This window comes from Drosophila teissieri, chromosome 2L, assembly GCF_016746235.2.
Source record: "Drosophila teissieri strain GT53w chromosome 2L, Prin_Dtei_1.1, whole genome shotgun sequence".
Classification (NCBI taxonomy): domain Eukaryota; kingdom Metazoa; phylum Arthropoda; class Insecta; order Diptera; family Drosophilidae; genus Drosophila; species Drosophila teissieri.
The window spans coordinates 2,746,817-2,763,043 of NC_053029.1; the positions used below are offsets into that span (position 1 = coordinate 2,746,817).

Genomic DNA, 16,227 nt, shown 5'->3' on the forward strand with positions numbered 1-16,227 from the left:
GAATGAATTTCAGCATATATTTTATGACACTCGACTTTTATATATTTATATTCCAACTCTCTGTCCGTCTCTCTGTCTCACTGTCTCTCTGTCTGACTGACTGTCTCACTTGCGCCTTGTTTCCGGTCTCTCTTGCAGCATGTCGCCAACGCTCTCCCACAAGGACCTCGCAGGACTCGCCGGCTGCTCGGCACTCGCTTTTGTGCTGTACCTAAACACACTTAACGCTGGATTTGTCTACGATGACAGGTGAGAAAAATTTAACCGAATTAAAAATTCCATATGTCAGCAGGTTGACGAAGGTAAATGGTCTGGTTTTACTTTTTGGGTGTCTCTCGCCTCTCGTCCTTGGTCCTTTTGGCTTTTCCGCTTTATTTTCCCGTGATGGCCAATGGCAACGCTTTGTCGCCAACACGAAACACGAAACATAAAAAAAAAAGAAAGAAAGCCCGGCGAGAAATACAAAAGTTTATTATTAATTGTGCGCCAAGTGCCGCCATTTATTTGATAAAATCACCATCATAAATTCTCGGCCCGCCTAATTGTAAAACTTGAGGCAGACCAGTTGCTGGCTTATCGCCTGCGTACTGTTGATATATATGCGGCGCATTCAGTTGCCATTGTCAGCATCAGAATCAGCTTCAGCAGCAAATTAAAAAACAAAATGTTGATTTATGCCCCTCTGAGAACTGGGAACTGGGAAGTGGTAGCTCCAGAACTCAGCGCTCTTCTCACTCTCACCTGGCCGCATTGAAATGCTGCAAACGCAAACGAAATTACCCATAAATATCAAAAGTCATGTACAATGGACAGGAATTTCCCCAAGGACACTCGCCCCAGCCCTTCCAGCGCCTAGGATTCAGGTCTGCCTTCTCACTCTGGCCCTGCAAGCAAGTGACTCCTGTGCTGCTCCTGCTTCAACTACAATGCCAGCGCACAATTGTCCTGCCGGATCCTGGGGATATACGATACGTATGTATGTGTGTGGATGTGGATGTGGAGGGAGATATGCACAAAGTGCTCAGCTCGATGCCTTGGCCGTTGCTCGTTATTTTGTGCTGTCCAGAAAACAAGCGCAAAACTTACCGCCACACACAAACACACACAGAAACACACACGCACACACACTCTCGTGCAAAATAATAAACGCAACTTATGTAACTCAGCTTCCCCTTAGTGCCACACGCAAAAGTTGGATGCGAGTTTATGTTTTTTGCTCGGGCGGAAGGTCCTGCGGTCACTTGCACGCAGTTGCCAGGCACTGCAAAAAATGTAGTTTGATGCAAAACTACTTCGATATATCCTTATCTAAAGCCTACTACAGATTTCTCCCAGTGCAGGCGCATACCTACCTATCGGCTAGTTCTTTCGTATGCTCTGCGGTCATCCCACAACATGGCCAACATGACCACACGAGCACAAGTTATTATTGTCAAGCCCCGGCCAGACAAAACATGATTTATTAAATGGCAGAATTCCCTTCAATTTGTTTCCTATCAACTGGAAAAAGACCCATGGAATTGGGCTCTGCTCGGGGGGGGGAAAGAAGGAAAATGTTTTTGGCACTGGGCAGCTCTGTGTGCTGGCAATTGTTAAAGGGAGATATGAGATTTTAATAAGTTATGGCTGGCAACTTTGTGATAAAGTGTGCTGATCGAGAAGTTTGTCAATAATGCAGCTAATGCGATATAATTATGTGTGATTGGTGGCGCACTCATTTACCTTTTATTAAACTTTGGTTAAATATTTGTGCTTAAATTGGATTAAAGCGAGCTTGGGCACCTTGAATATGCCTGCTTTTATTGGTCACCCGATTCACACCTTCACAAGTTGATATATATCCATTTTGGAAAAAGGTAAAAAATCCCTGCCAAACATCCCCCAATCTGCAGTCTTACAATAATTTATGTGCCGTATTAAAAGGACAGCGACAACAATAACAAGAACAGCAACAACAACAACAGGAGCAGCAGCAGCGGCTGTAAAAAATCAACAAGAACAAGAGTAACAACGTTACGTATACGTAATTTTGATGGCACACGACCACCGGACGCTAGGCACTCTGCTCCTCACAGGCGATGGCTGTGTGTTAGGGTGTTTGGGTGCTCCTTTGCCAGCAGAGTAACCAAAATGGGTGCTCTTTTTTCGTGTACCTATATATAAAATCGAAAATTTTCACTTTACATAAGCACGGCGGCAGCAACAAATACAAATGTTGTGGTGGTTAGCCAGGAAAATGGGCGGGGGTGTGGGGAAATGGGAAATGGGAAAGCGGAGGAGCTGGGGCAGTAGCACCGAGCGGAAGGCAAGAATGGTGTCCACATTCGGTGCTGATGCTATGATATATTGTCTTCAACAAAAGCCAACCACAGTCCTGTTTGCCTGTTGGTGCTTTTGTGTGTGGGGCTATGAGCCACACAGTGGAGTGGAAAGTCCAAACATTTGGGCACATTCTATCATATCAATTTTAAAGCAACAATTTGGCAAAAGTTTGGTAAAAGAATATGGCATTCCATAATCAGTGACTTTTTGATACTTTTATAAAGCAAATATAGCATTTTTATTTCATATTTTATGCTTTAGTAAGTTGCGAGTGTTGTGTTGCATATGTTGTGCATTTATCCTGTTAATTTGATTTCCAGTTGATGGCCATTGGTTCCACTGTGCAGCGAGTGTGTTGTGGCTGGCTGTTCCTCCTCGATTGCCTGAGACTTGGTTGCAGCTCCTCCGCCTCCGCCTCTGTCTCCGCTTGCTCTGCAGGATCCTGATCCTGTCTCTGGCCTCCTGGCTGAGTTGAGAGTGAAAAGCGAGCGATAAGGGCAGCAACATGCCGCACTTGTAAGCTGCTTCAAGCCGGCCATTGTTGTTGCTCTCCAGTCCGCCTCTCCAGTCCGCCCACCTACCGCCCTCCTCCCCCTTACCCCCAGTTGTAGTTGCTGTTGTTGTCGGTGGGTGTTGATGTTTTGGTTGTTGCTATTCACTCACTAGTTACGATGATAAAGCACAAAAAAAGGAACTGCGGAAATTCTGCTGATGACGATAATGTTGACGCTGACTTCGAGTTGACTTCACCTTCGACCCCAGCTCCTCGATGGGAGTTAAGCCCATCTCCTTCCATTCCCCCCCCCCTGCGAGTAGTAAGCGACGCAAATAGAGGTCCTTTGTGTGCATTCGCCCTGAGGTATGCAATGAAATTTCTTTTATACTCGAACGCCACCTTGACATCGCCTTGCAAATGAGGCGTGGAAGCATTTTTGGTTCGTTTTTGAGCTGCAGGAAGCTCGGAAACGCTTGCAGCCTGAAATAGTAGCAGTAGTGTACCCCAAATTTGCCTAGGTGTAGTACAGCAACGGCCATAGGATTAGGAGTAAATATATAATATAATATAATTACTTACCAGCAATCTGCAACTGCAATAATCAATACTAAATGGGTTTTAAGTGTATAAAAATGTACAATTTTCTCTCATGCTTATTGTAGTCATATGTATATAGAATACCCTGGTATTGCAGTCATGTGTAGATAGAATACCCTGGTATTTCAGCCACAACTGTGTGCCCAGCATGCGAGTATTTCCGACTTAGCAGCTCCTTCATCTGCGTTCTGTGCTTTTGCTTTGTGCTCTTCCGATAAGAATTTGTTTGCTCTCGAGGACATTTTTGTGGCTGCTTTGGCGCAAACTAAAAGGGATCGGTTGAAGTGCGGGGAAGGGGGGGGGGGTGCTGGTGGCGGTGCTGGTTTCTTCGGAATGCCAATTGAAAGTGAAGTGCAGATGAGTGGGGATGAGTTCACCCCGCAAACCCGAAAACCACTTACAGAAAAAGGCACCAGCGACGCAGGTCCTTGGCAATAAGTCTGCTTTATAGTTGGGCACGTCGCAGCGGCGAATTTGTAAACCCAATTTGTGGCAACGCCATGCTGCACCAGCTCGTTTTTTATTACCATATCCATTCACACACACGTGCAACAAAGCGCCGCCACAATTCACATTTCCGGTCACCCATGCCGTGGCATTCGAATTCGAATGATAAATAAAATATTAAATTGAAAAACGCAATTTTTATTCAAAATGCTCTCTAACTTGTGTGTTTGCACATGACTTGTCTTTGGACTTTGCAACCCACAGTGGCATCCAGGCTCAGTGGATAGCTATTTGTTTGCAGGACCTTTGAACTTCTGTGCACCCCAAAAGAACCTAAAACTACAGCCTGGGGCAGAAAAAAGCTAAAATATACATCAGTGCGCATAACTTCATTATTTAACAGAATGAAATTAATTTTAGATTTGTGAAATGAAACGATACACGTTTCTGTTATTAAAAATGTGACTTTAAACGAATTTGGTTCTAAAAAATCTCAGTAAAGTAAGCATAATAAATTGATGTGCCAGCAAATCGGCAAATATTCTATGTAAATACATTCAATTTATTAATGGAAAATATTTGGTGCTTCGAGCTATTTGATGGAATTTTAATATTAGCGCCCACAAAGATTAAACAGCACTATTAACTTTTTGCCAAACAGCAAACATTTAAGCCAAAAGTTAATGATTAACACTGTGTCATTTATATCTCTGCAAAGTTATTGAATTCAACGAATCGTGTGACATTGATAAATATATTGATGCAATATTGAAAGCACAACTGAGAGAGAAGTTCAACTCGACTGCTGTGTAAAGTTGGAAAGTTAATTAATGACATTTGCTGGGCACATCTAAAAACTAATTATGCATAAAATGGCCAAGGTATTATTGCAAGCCCTCTATAAATTGCCACAAATAGCAGCAACAGCAGCAGCAACAACGTTGATAACAAACTAACCCTGATTATATGGCCACCTGACCCGGAGCCACTGTGGCGGCCAAATCGATTAGGACAACAAGGAGCGCTACAACGGCGAGGCAATTACCAAGGACCTTCCACCACGTCCCCAATACAATGACACCGGTGTGTGTTGTTTATACTCGCTTCCAGGTGTATGTGTGTGTGTGTGTGCTGTTTTACAACAAAGGCACAAAATACGCCAACAAATCGGCAATTAATCAAGTGGCAAGTGCGCAGCAAGGACGAGGGGCGGCAGCTCAACAACAGAGGGGGCGGGGCAGGCGGGCAGGAGTCAACTGTCGCTTGGCACTTTAACAATATTTATGCCGAGTGCAAAAACAAAAGGACAATACAAATGGGCAGACATCAAACTGCCACCGAGTAAATACAGCAGACCATGGCACACGCTATCTACTTACACAAAAAAAAAGTGGCTTCCATTAATGAAAAAAAAGGCTACCAAATGCAGAAGTACTAATTGAAACTATTTTTTAGCATTTCAAAATAAATCAAAGTTAAGTACATTATTATTACCCCTTGCATAACAAACATTCAATCCAAGTAAAAGCTAAATAAATGGCACAGGAGGCGCAGACACAAGTGGTCCCATAGAATTCAGGACACTCTACTCCTGTTTCGTGTAGACAGGAAAGTGGAGACGAAAGGAGTCAACTTGGGGAGATCCGGCCACTTTGGGGCAGAGGGGCACTTTGGGAGAGGTGTGAGCAATGGAGGGAGATAGACCAAGTCCCTGGCTGCACAATTAATCATTTTAATTAATTGGACAGGTGTGCCACAGGTTGCCGTTGTCCGTTTCGAGCGGAGGTAATGTGAGTCGAACGCCTACATATCAGTTTCCGGATACAAGGAGCCACAAAATGAACACAAAATATATGTATATATATACTTATATATTATAACTAAGCTATAATGCCACTTTCTTTTCAATTAGTTCGAGAAAGTAACAATATTTAAGGAAATACACTGGTACTACATACTATATACTCATGATATCATATATGTTCAAGTTTCCTATTTACTCATGATTTACTCATCAATTTTCTATTTACCTTAGCCTTTGCACATTATATACTCATGATATAATATATATCATCATATATGTTTAAGTTTCCTATTAACTCATGCTATTTTTTTTTTTTTTTTTTTTTTTTTTTTTTATTTACTCATGATATTTTCATATCTAACATATATGTATTTTCTTTCCATTATCTAGCTTTTGCAAGTAAAACTACTTTCTGTCAGTGTAGCAGCATAAATCTTGACCTTACTCCTTCTGTCTCTTTTTTTTACAGGCGCGCCATCTTGGCGAATGGCGACGTGACCGGAGCTCGTCCACTGGCGCATCTTCTGCGGAACGACTTCTGGGGCACTCCTCTGGTGGACAGCGGATCCCACGGCTCCTGGCGACCGCTGTGCGTGCTCAGCTTCCGGCTGAACTTCCTCGCTGGCGGACTGGCACCCGTGGGCTATCACCTGGTCAACGTCATGCTGCACTGCGTGGCCACGTGGCTGGTGTTCCTGGTGGCGAGGACACTGCTGCCATCTCGCATGGCTGTCCTGGCCGCCAGCGCTCTGTTCGCCGTGCATCCCGTCCACACGGAGGCGGTGGCCGGTCTGGTGGGCAGGGCGGATTTGGCCTCCTGTGTGTGCTACCTGCTCGCCTACCTCTCCTACCGCCGGCACATGCGGAACCGAGAGTGGGGATCCCTGTTGCTGACCATTGTCCTGGCGCTGGCTGCACTGCTCTGCAAGGAGACGGCCATCACGGCGCTGCTCCTGTGCGCACTGTGCGATGTCCTGTCGCCTGTCGGTCGCGAAAATAGCGATAAGGTGTGTGTGTGACGGCTCCTTGGCCAAATATGACAAGTAATTTGATGAACTTCCTTCAACTTACAGCGCCGCTTGCGGTCGCTCAGCATTTTGGGATTTACTCTGCTGTGCGCCCTCTACTGTCGCCTGAGCCTGCTGCCACGCCCCTCCGCCGCCTTCTCGGCCGCCGACAATCCAACGGCCCACGAGTCCTGTTTGTGGACAAGGACGCTGACTTTTCTGTACCTGCCGGTGGCCAACTTTCGCCTGCTCCTCTGGCCCCAGGAGCTGAGCTTCGACTGGGGCATGGAGGCTGTGCCGCGTATCCGAACGCTTTGGGATCACAGAAATATCCTGACCGCCGGCTTCTACGGCACCCTGATTTCCCTACTGTGCAGGGCAGCTGGACTGCGTAGGTCGGCCACATCGTTGGATTTCGCGGAGCTGGCGAACATTTCGCTGCCCCTGCTGCGGCGCTTGGGCGGCAATAGCTGCCACACCTGGCTGGGCCTCAGCTGCAACTGCCACCACCAGCTCTCTGCCCCCAGCTATCGTGCCGTGTCGGCAATCTCCACCAGCTTCGCCTCCGCGAAAAGCTCCTCCATCTTGGGCACTGCCTTCGTGGTGTTGCCATTCCTGCCCGCCAGCAATCTGCTCTTCTACGTGGGCTTCGTGATGGCCGAGAGGGTGCTCTACCTGCCGAGTGTTGGCTATTGTCTGCTCTTTGGCCTCGGTTTCGGCCATCTCTGGCGGCGCGTCAACAGCTCCCGGCGCTGCCGGCTGTTGCTCCTCTGTGGGCTGGGAGTGCTCCTTGGTGTCCAGGCACTGCGCACCTGCAGGCGCAACTTGGACTGGCGGGATGAGGAGCAGCTCTTCCGCAGCGCCATCACCATAAATCCTCCCAAGGGTAAGTGCTTCATTTCTTAGTTTTGTATATTAACAAATTATTATCTACATATATTGGTATAAGTATAATGCATTGCTTTGCTATATTTTTTCAGCTCTCGGCAACCTGGGCAGCGTATTGAGTGCCCAAGGCAGATACGAGGAGGCGGAACTCGCTCTGCGGATGGCCCTTGGACACCGGCCCAGCATGGCTGATGCGCACTTTAATCTGTGAGTAAACGCTACCGACCATGTGGTGGTTCCCAAAAACCAAACCCGAAACCCTTTGCATTTTGAAGCGAGACTAGCGCCTTAGCCGCGCCACATGCAACCTGAATCCACAAAATGATGTCGGTTTTTGCTCGCAGTCTTTTCAAAATTCAAAAGCACAAAGTGAATGGCTGTCGCGACCTTGGGCATTGGGTGGTGCGATGGTGCAATGGTGGGTCAGTGGTGCAAAGGTGGGTGGCTTTGGGTGGCTGTTCTTAATGCCGAATGGCAGATGCTTCTGTAGTCGCTGTTCTGTGCCCTCTCTTCCGTTTGCCGGCAAAAACGTTCGGACAACATCTGAAGAGGAAAAGCGACAAAAAAGTGGGTGGTTGGGTGGTTGGGTGGTTGGGCGGTGGCTGAAGACTGCCCAGATGCAACGCGCATACAAATCAACTCGGTCAGAAACTTTAGCTGCCGCGCACAGGGGGCACATGTTTTGCATCTTTTGGGTGGCAATTTGCATGCACTCGGCAGCCATCAACAGCAAATAGCTGCTGGTTTCAGTTTTTTAAGCCGCCCACAGCCACAGCTACAGCTACAGCCATAGCCACGCCCCCGTTTTTCCCCATTTTCTCCATTTTTCCGCCGGCTGTACTCCTTTTGTACCTTTGTGAGGTGGGGAGGGGGGTTGGAAAACAGCAACGGAACCGGAACCTTTGAAACAATACGAGTGAAATGAATGCAAGAGCCATTGCGCACCCTAATCCCCTGCAGATATGCTGTTAATTAGGCCAAAACTGAATGGGCTTACGAGTGGTGAGACTCTGATTCCTCGAGATACTCGCCATTGCTGGCCAGCTGCTAAGTACACATGGAGTTGCAATGCCCCATTTAAAAGGGTGCTCGAGAAAGTTAGGATTGGGCCTATACCAATATTTGCTGGGGGATACATATGTTTGCTGGAGATTAGTTTGAAATTTGTAAGCTACAAATGCATAAGTATTACTTATTAAGTAAGCAGCCTTCGAAGGATACGGCGATACTGGGTTTTGAAATCATGTGCCCCAATTTGAAATCATGTGCCTCAATCTACAGAGGCCTTGTTCCTTGATCTAAACATTCGCTCTAATTTATACCCAGTTTCATACTTATATTCATTCCTGTGCACTTCAAGCATTCGTCAGTGCAATAAAGCAGCAGCTGCGACAATGGCATTCCTCGGCATTCCGAGACTTTTTCCCTTGTCTAAAACAATAAATAAACAAAAGCCCCGACATATATAATGTGCTGCACAAACATAACAACATATCGCATATCTGCGACTGCAATTGCGACTGCGATGGGTATGTGAATGGGAATGGGAATCCGTATCAGAATCGGAATCAGAATCAGAATCAGAATCAGAATAGAAAACTAGTAACACAACATGGGTGGAATTGGCATTTCTGCTTACAAGCTGCACTTGATGCAACAATATGAGAAAAATAAAACTGCTGACGCATGACGTTGGCATCCTGCTTATCCCCCGCATTTTCCAGGCTTTTCCAAACCCCTTTTCCCACTATTTCCCGCATTCCATTTTCCGGGGCCAATGACACTTCCACTTTGGACATATAGCAGGCACACTACGAGCCAGCTTTGTGCAGTCATAGTGCAATTTACTCGTTGCATCGACGCTAACGGCGACCGCCAACTGAGAAGCCTGGGCCCAGACTGCCACATCCTCCTCCTCATCCTCATTCTCGTGCTCGTCCTCGTCCTTCCTCCACTGGGATTTGGGCAGCAGGACTATGCATTACGAGAGAAGCGCAAACATGCCAACGCTTAACGAATGCCACTCGGCGCCCCATCGAAGACACCCTGGGCAGAAAAGCGGAAGTGCTTGTCAAAAAATGTGTGCAATTCAATTAGCTGATTGCAAGCAAAGCTAACAATGGGAATTTAATATAGTGGAGCTTTACATTTTATAATAAATACAAATATAATTAAACATTCATTAACAATAGTAAGAACTAGCACGCTGAACAATGTTTTCCAGGTCATATTACCAATCGCTTTTGTGTTTTGCTGCCATACCAACCACTGTTGCTTTTGTTCGCCGGCTGCTCCACTCCTTTTGCATATGCAGGACGTCATTTCCACTCCTCACGATCCTCACACTTTTCCCAATAGCCGCGTGTCCTTGCAGCGACTGCCAAGCAGCCGTTGCTCATACGCCCTGTTGTCAGTATTGTTGCTGCTGTTGCTGTTGCTGCTGCTGCTGTTGCTGTCGCCTTGCCGCTTGTTGTTGATTATTGTGTTTGACATAATAGGCTTTACGCTCCAAAAAAAAAAAAAAAAGAGAAAGGAGAGACGAGGACCCACGGAATAAATCCGTTCGCTTTGCTTCTTTGGCAAATTGTAGGTAAATCCCTTTTCGCTCGCTTGCCAAGTCATTTTTCCAGCTTTTCCGCCGGGGGAAAAGGCTGCCAGGCCCAAGCCCAATACAAATAATTGCTGAGAACTCCCGGGAGCCACGGACAATGGCAGCATCTGGGGAATCTGCGAGTCTCCTACCTCAGTCCATTCATGAATACCATAATCGTTCCTCGCCGAATTGCCTTCGTTTCGAGAGAAAAGTGAATGCTAAAACTATGGCAAAACTGAAAGCAGGGGAAAAGTTCACTATATGAGTGTATTAAGCGCTTTGTTTCAGTGGAAGCCAAATATGCAGTAATTCCGTTTTTCCTCATTTAAATAAATATTTAACCAGAGCGATTTGTTTCACTCAAAAAAGCCTCTTTCAACTGCTTATTTGTGTGGATGTGTTTATATATGAGCGGATTATCGGCTTATGGAAGACTGTTACATTAATGCTCGTAACGACGATTATTTTCAAAAAAGAAGTGCAATTTTTATGCATGAGCACTTTCTAACCATACCTGAATGAGATTTAATAGATATTTCTCGTTTATTGCTCACTGAAATGTGATGGGTATATAAATCACGAGGTGAACTGTTTTATTTTTCAATAAATATACCTAAAAAGCAGCATATCTTCGCTTAAGATTAGGTAAACATTTTGTATCCCTATAATGATCTGTATTACCAACTAAAGTCTATTTGCTTATCCGCTCTAATTGGGTAACAAGTTCCGAGGGCAAAAGCTTCTGCCGCACCGCAATATCCTTCATAATCCTCGGGGAAGACCCTTGTATAAAATATGAAAAAGCCAAGAACGGAGGCAAAAAAAGAAGGAAAATGAAAATACAACTGTTGACGGCTTAGATAAAATTTCAAATAATGTCAATGACATAAAAGCAAAGCGCGAACTTCATAACTGCTAAGGCTTCGCTAGCCTGCAGGTTATTAACTTGGCTCAAAACGATACACCAGACGTTGGCCAACTCCGCAGTGGGTGAATGGCCATGGCTTTGGATCCTACTCCCACTCTCTACTCCGGATGCCTAGCCGCTGGCACATTGGCCTCTGACCAAGTCCAAAGTGCTGGGAAGCCCGGGCAGAGATTTCATTTTAGTGCCGTGGAAAGTTCAAAACGCTTTTCTCGCCCACTTTCCCACTTTCCCACTTGCGAAAGACTGCGTTGCCTTTGCAGCTTATCGAAAAGTTGTCTGATTGAATTTTTCGCCCACTCCACTTGCAGAATGCAGCCTCTCATTTCCATGGCCTCCGATTTGGCTACACTATGCAAAATTCCAGCTTAAACGAGAGCTGCCCCATTAAAAGAAAATCTATGAGGCAACGCATTTAACCATTGTAAAGGTGCTTAAAACTTTGTTTTACAAAATGTATTTCGTATTAAGTACCCCGACTGCTAAGCTATGCTGTTGCATACTTCTTTTAGGTACCATTTTAATACTCTATAACTCCGTAATCCAAAAGTCATAAGAGCAGATTGAAACATCTGCATAATGAAGGCTTTAAGCGCTGTGGCGAGCTGTGAATTTCCGATGGCTCGTGATGAAGTGGTGTGAAGTGTGGTGTGGTGTGGTGTGTTTCACAATTTTCCGTTCTCTAATCGAAAATCAATGGCAGGTGGCCTTCAACCCCCTGAGCCCCTGACAAAAAGCAGCCGGGATTGGAGCACCCGGGGTGCCAGTGCGTCGCGGATAAGCAGCTGTTTGTACATTATTTACTCGTAAGCCATCAATAGCCGGTGTATCTCTAGCCGGCACCTTGCGCCCTGTGGCTATGGATATTGCGATGCCGTGCCACGTGCCACCCGCCCGGAACATAAAGCATCCTGTTGCTGCCTGTTGCAAGGAGCAGCTCCAGCTTCAGCTTCAGTACCTCAGCTCCTGCTCCTGTTTCTGTTTCTGATGCGCCAGTCAACTGTCAGGGATTTGTTGTGCGGGGATGCTCTGATTTTTAGCTGCAAAATGCCACAGCAAAGGATAAGTTCGGGTGGTGGGTGGTAAAATGGGTGGAAATGGGTGGTAAAACGGGTGGAAATGGGTGATGGAAAGTCAAAGTAACAGACAGCCAAACACCAAAACCAAAAAATCACTGAGCTGTATAATTCGATTTCTCGTTTTCACTCTTTCTGCTCGTTTTATTTTCGTTCACTTGCCGTTTGCTTACCTGCGCAAAAGCAAAAAAAAGGGGAAAATGGGGGAAAGCCATGAAAATAAATAGAATAACATGGCTTGTTTTTCTTTTGGCCCGAATGTGCAGAGCGCACTATAAAATAGAATACTCAATATTCAGTTGAGCAAATCCATGCGTTGTTCGCTTGCAATTCGCATGCATTCACTCGGCTCCTTTTTTCGCTTGTTTTATTTCGCCCACATCATTTTTTTATTTTATTTTGGTATTCCTTGCTATGAAAATGCAGCCCCAACTGCAGCATACAAATTTTAGAGAGAGAGGGGTTGGAAAATCGGAGAATGAAATTGTGGGCAACGAGGGACTTTCAACATGGAATGTCGAATGGCTGCTCATTCGAAAATAAAATTTAAACAAATTCAGCTCTCCATGCGCCGGCATATGCGAGTGTTCATTGAAAAGTTTGCTCACACCCACTCCACAGTGGAGTATCTAGTATCTAGTAGCTAGTATCTAGTATCTGGTATCTGGTGGAAAAGCTAATCGGCAAATCCATGGGGTTGGATATGTAAATTTTGTATATAACAATAGGGTGGCCTGTGAAGAAAGCTGCACATATTAAAAGTCAGCCCATGATGACAATGTGTATTTGCAGGTTTTTCTGAAAAGGGTTCCTAAAGCAAATATACCAAAGAAAAACAACAAAATCGTGGCTTACTATTTTTTCATGTATTTATTTAATTTGTATGTGAAGTTGCCGAAATTAAATCGTAGTACAATATTTATGTAAAATATTCAAATGTTTACTAAAACAAGTTAGTTAATCTTCTCTCTCATTAAGCAGATATTTTATTTCTATTATAAAATTATATACCTGACTGCAAGTTAGACCAAACATCAATATTTTGTAGCTATGAATGCCCAGTTGGAAATCCTCTTTTTTCTCATACATAATCCGCTTTTTGTCAAAATCTGGAGTATTTACAAGCGGCCCTCTTGTTGATTTTATAGCCTTGTCGCTACTCAACACAACATTTTCAGGACTCGCTGTTTGTTTGAATTATTCTGTTGCTGTTGCTGCTGCGGCTGATGCGGCAGCAATCTGGGCTTGGGTTTATTTTGCACCATTTTGTAGCGCCACATGCTGCCGGAATGTGGCAAACAAAACGCTGCCTTTATTTAGAATCACTTATCCATGCATGCGATCCGTTGGAACTTTGTGTTGTCTATTTTCGGGGCCTCAGACATCCGGGTTTGCAGGATGTGCAGGGATGTGTAGGCATAACCACCAGACAGACGACAAGTGATATAGGTATATGCATATATATTATATATGTATATATATGGAAAAGTGTGGGCTAGTATATAGACCGTTGATTTCATGAAGCCGGCTTAAATCAACTTGAAGGTCAGCACTGTGCAATTAGCCGGTGGAAACCGCAGCAAAGCAAACCCAAAGTTAATTTACTCCCAACACTTTTGGAGGCTCCAGCCCTCGAGTTAAGTAACTCTATTTTCCCTCGCTTTCTCTTTTCCATATTTTTCGCATATTTTTTTGAACAACTTTTTCTGCTGAGTGAAGGGCAAAAACTGTGAAGAGTGCATTTCCTTGGAACTTCAAATTCAAGTGCATTGTTCGGCTGCACAAGTGAAGCCACAATGCCAGAATGGCTTATTGCTAATTCTGTAAAACATTTGCGTACAATTTAATAATAACAGCAGCTTAGGCACTCAAAAACGAGATGGACAGCACAGAAGTAAAGTCACTCTTTTACCTAAAGCATTCGGAAACCATTCATTTAAGCAATGCTTTCAACATTAAGCACTTAAAACCAAATAATTGCTGGAATTGAAGAAAAGGCACTTTGAATGATAGATGTTAAGCCCAGTTTTCCTTGCCACATTTTAGGGGCGTGGTGCACCAGAAGCAGCTGAACTTCAGCTCGGCAGTTCCGTGCTTTCGCAGGGCCATCGAACTGCGACCCCAGCTGTCGGTGGCCTACTTGAATCTGGGCACATCCCTGATCTCCCTGGGCGACCGGCGGCCAGAAGCCATCGCGGTGCTGCGGACCGGAGCTCGTGTGGAGGGCAGTGGGGTTCGGGATCGAGGTGCTCACGTGGAGGCACGCTACACCTGCTACCTGCAACTGAGTGTGCTTTACCGCTCCGAAGGCAGACTTCAGGATGCGGCTGCGGCGCTGAGGGAATCTCTAAAAGCGCTGCCTTTGCTGCCGCCAAAGCAGAGGGCTGTGCTGCATCTGCGACTGGGCGAAATCCTGGCGGAGCTGCAGGATTGGGACGAGGCCGAGCAGCAGCAGCGATGGGCGCTGCACTTGCAGCCGGAGCAGGGCACAGCCTATGTCACCTATGGCCAGACGCTGGCCAGGAATGTAAGCGAGTCAGTTGCAATCCCAGTCATAATGTAATAACGTATTTTATTGGACTTGCAGGGCAGTCGGCTGGCGGAGGCAGAGTCCTGGTTCAAGAGAGCGCTGCAGATGGCGCCTCTGGAGCCCAGTTCGCATCATCATTATGGTAAGAATAAGTCACTTGCGTTTCATAGCTGTAAGCAATTAATTTATATTCCAGCTGACTTTCTGGAGCAGCAGGAGCGGCATCACGAAGCGCTTAGCCTGCGCCTGCGAGCCGCTGCCTTGGCGCCGCAGGATTACAGCCTGCAATCCTGCGTGGCGGATGCACTGCGTCTGCTGAATCGCCTGGCCGAGGCGGAGCTGTGGTATCGCAAGGCGGTCACCCTGCAGCCGCTGGCCGCCCACGCCCATGCCAATCTGGGCGCCATCCTGCAGATGCGTGGCCTTCGCCAGGAAGCAGTGGCATGCTACCACAAGGCCTTGGAGCTGCAGCCAGGACATGCCATCAGCAGAGCGAATCTGGCCAGGATGAATGTGCGCAAGGACGAGAACGAATGAGAAACGGGGGCAGCACTTGTTAGGAATGTAGCATGTAAATACATTTTAGTTAGAAGAGAATATATTTTGTAAAAATAAAGAATACAATGATTGCAAGCTGTTTAAGGTGTTTCGATTTAAAGGCTTTAAATGCATTTAGCTTGCTTTTTAAATCATTTCCGAGTGCAAATATTTGTTTGCAAGAGCAACAATGCAAGACGCATTCCTTTCAACCGCAATTAGTTTAGCCAGCATTATGTGAAAATGCCAATCTGTTGCCGACGCACATTCCAGAAAGCCAAACCGCGCTGCGAATTATTTCCATATCAAGTCTTTCAAGGTTTCAGGGTTTCGACTGGGAAAAACGGAGCCAGGTGACGGGGCTTAAACGCAGACAAAAGCCTGATGAGACCAAAGGACTTGAAGGGCATCGAAAACAGAGGTCCTGGCAACCTGGAGTGGGTGAGACGGGCAGACAGGCAGACAGAGTCACTCAGCAGTTAGACAGCCGGATGGCGACGTGATAATATCAAGTGGCTTGGCAAAAAGGAAAACCGCAGCAACCAGAAAACCAGAATGGGCGGCTCGAAATGGGTGGCCAACAGCGAATGGGGGGTTTCATGCGAGAAATAGTGCTTACTAAGCATTAAATTATAATTAAATTTTAAACAATGAAACTGAGTTAAGAAGCAGAACGAGGAGCAACCTCCCCCCCGCCCCAAAAAAGCTCTTAATCACAAACATGCGCAGCCACTTCAAAGGTGAGTCCTCGTCATATCAATGTGGAAAACGGAGAATGGAATTGCTCTGCTCCAGACTGGCTGGTTGGCTGACTGGCTGGTTGGCTGGTCTGGCTAAGCATATGCGCATATAAATTAACATAGACACCCGAGTATTTAATTAAAATTCCATCAGCAGCACACACACTCGCACACACACAGGCGCACCTGGCCACCCGAATATGACAGGTGGATGGAGCGCAGGTAGACACACATTTTAGCGCTAAGCCGAGCAGATGCCCCTGGA

General features: G+C 45.9%; 1 protein-coding gene across 1 annotated transcript in view; it reads left to right on the forward strand.

The window, feature by feature from the left end:
- LOC122619378 (protein O-mannosyl-transferase TMTC1) overlaps nucleotides 1-15,243 on the forward strand; it is a 43,007-nt gene extending 27,764 nt beyond the window's left edge. Inside the window, exons 3-9 of the mRNA XM_043796283.1 lie at nucleotides 139-249; nucleotides 6,136-6,673; nucleotides 6,740-7,559; nucleotides 7,654-7,768; nucleotides 14,202-14,682; nucleotides 14,743-14,827; nucleotides 14,882-15,243. Coding sequence (XP_043652218.1) covers nucleotides 139-249; nucleotides 6,136-6,673; nucleotides 6,740-7,559; nucleotides 7,654-7,768; nucleotides 14,202-14,682; nucleotides 14,743-14,827; nucleotides 14,882-15,222 — 2,491 coding nt within the window. The 3' untranslated portion in view covers nucleotides 15,223-15,243. The remainder of the gene's footprint in view (nucleotides 1-138; nucleotides 250-6,135; nucleotides 6,674-6,739; nucleotides 7,560-7,653; nucleotides 7,769-14,201; nucleotides 14,683-14,742; nucleotides 14,828-14,881) is intronic.
- The last annotated feature ends 984 nt before the right edge of the window (nucleotides 15,244-16,227 follow it).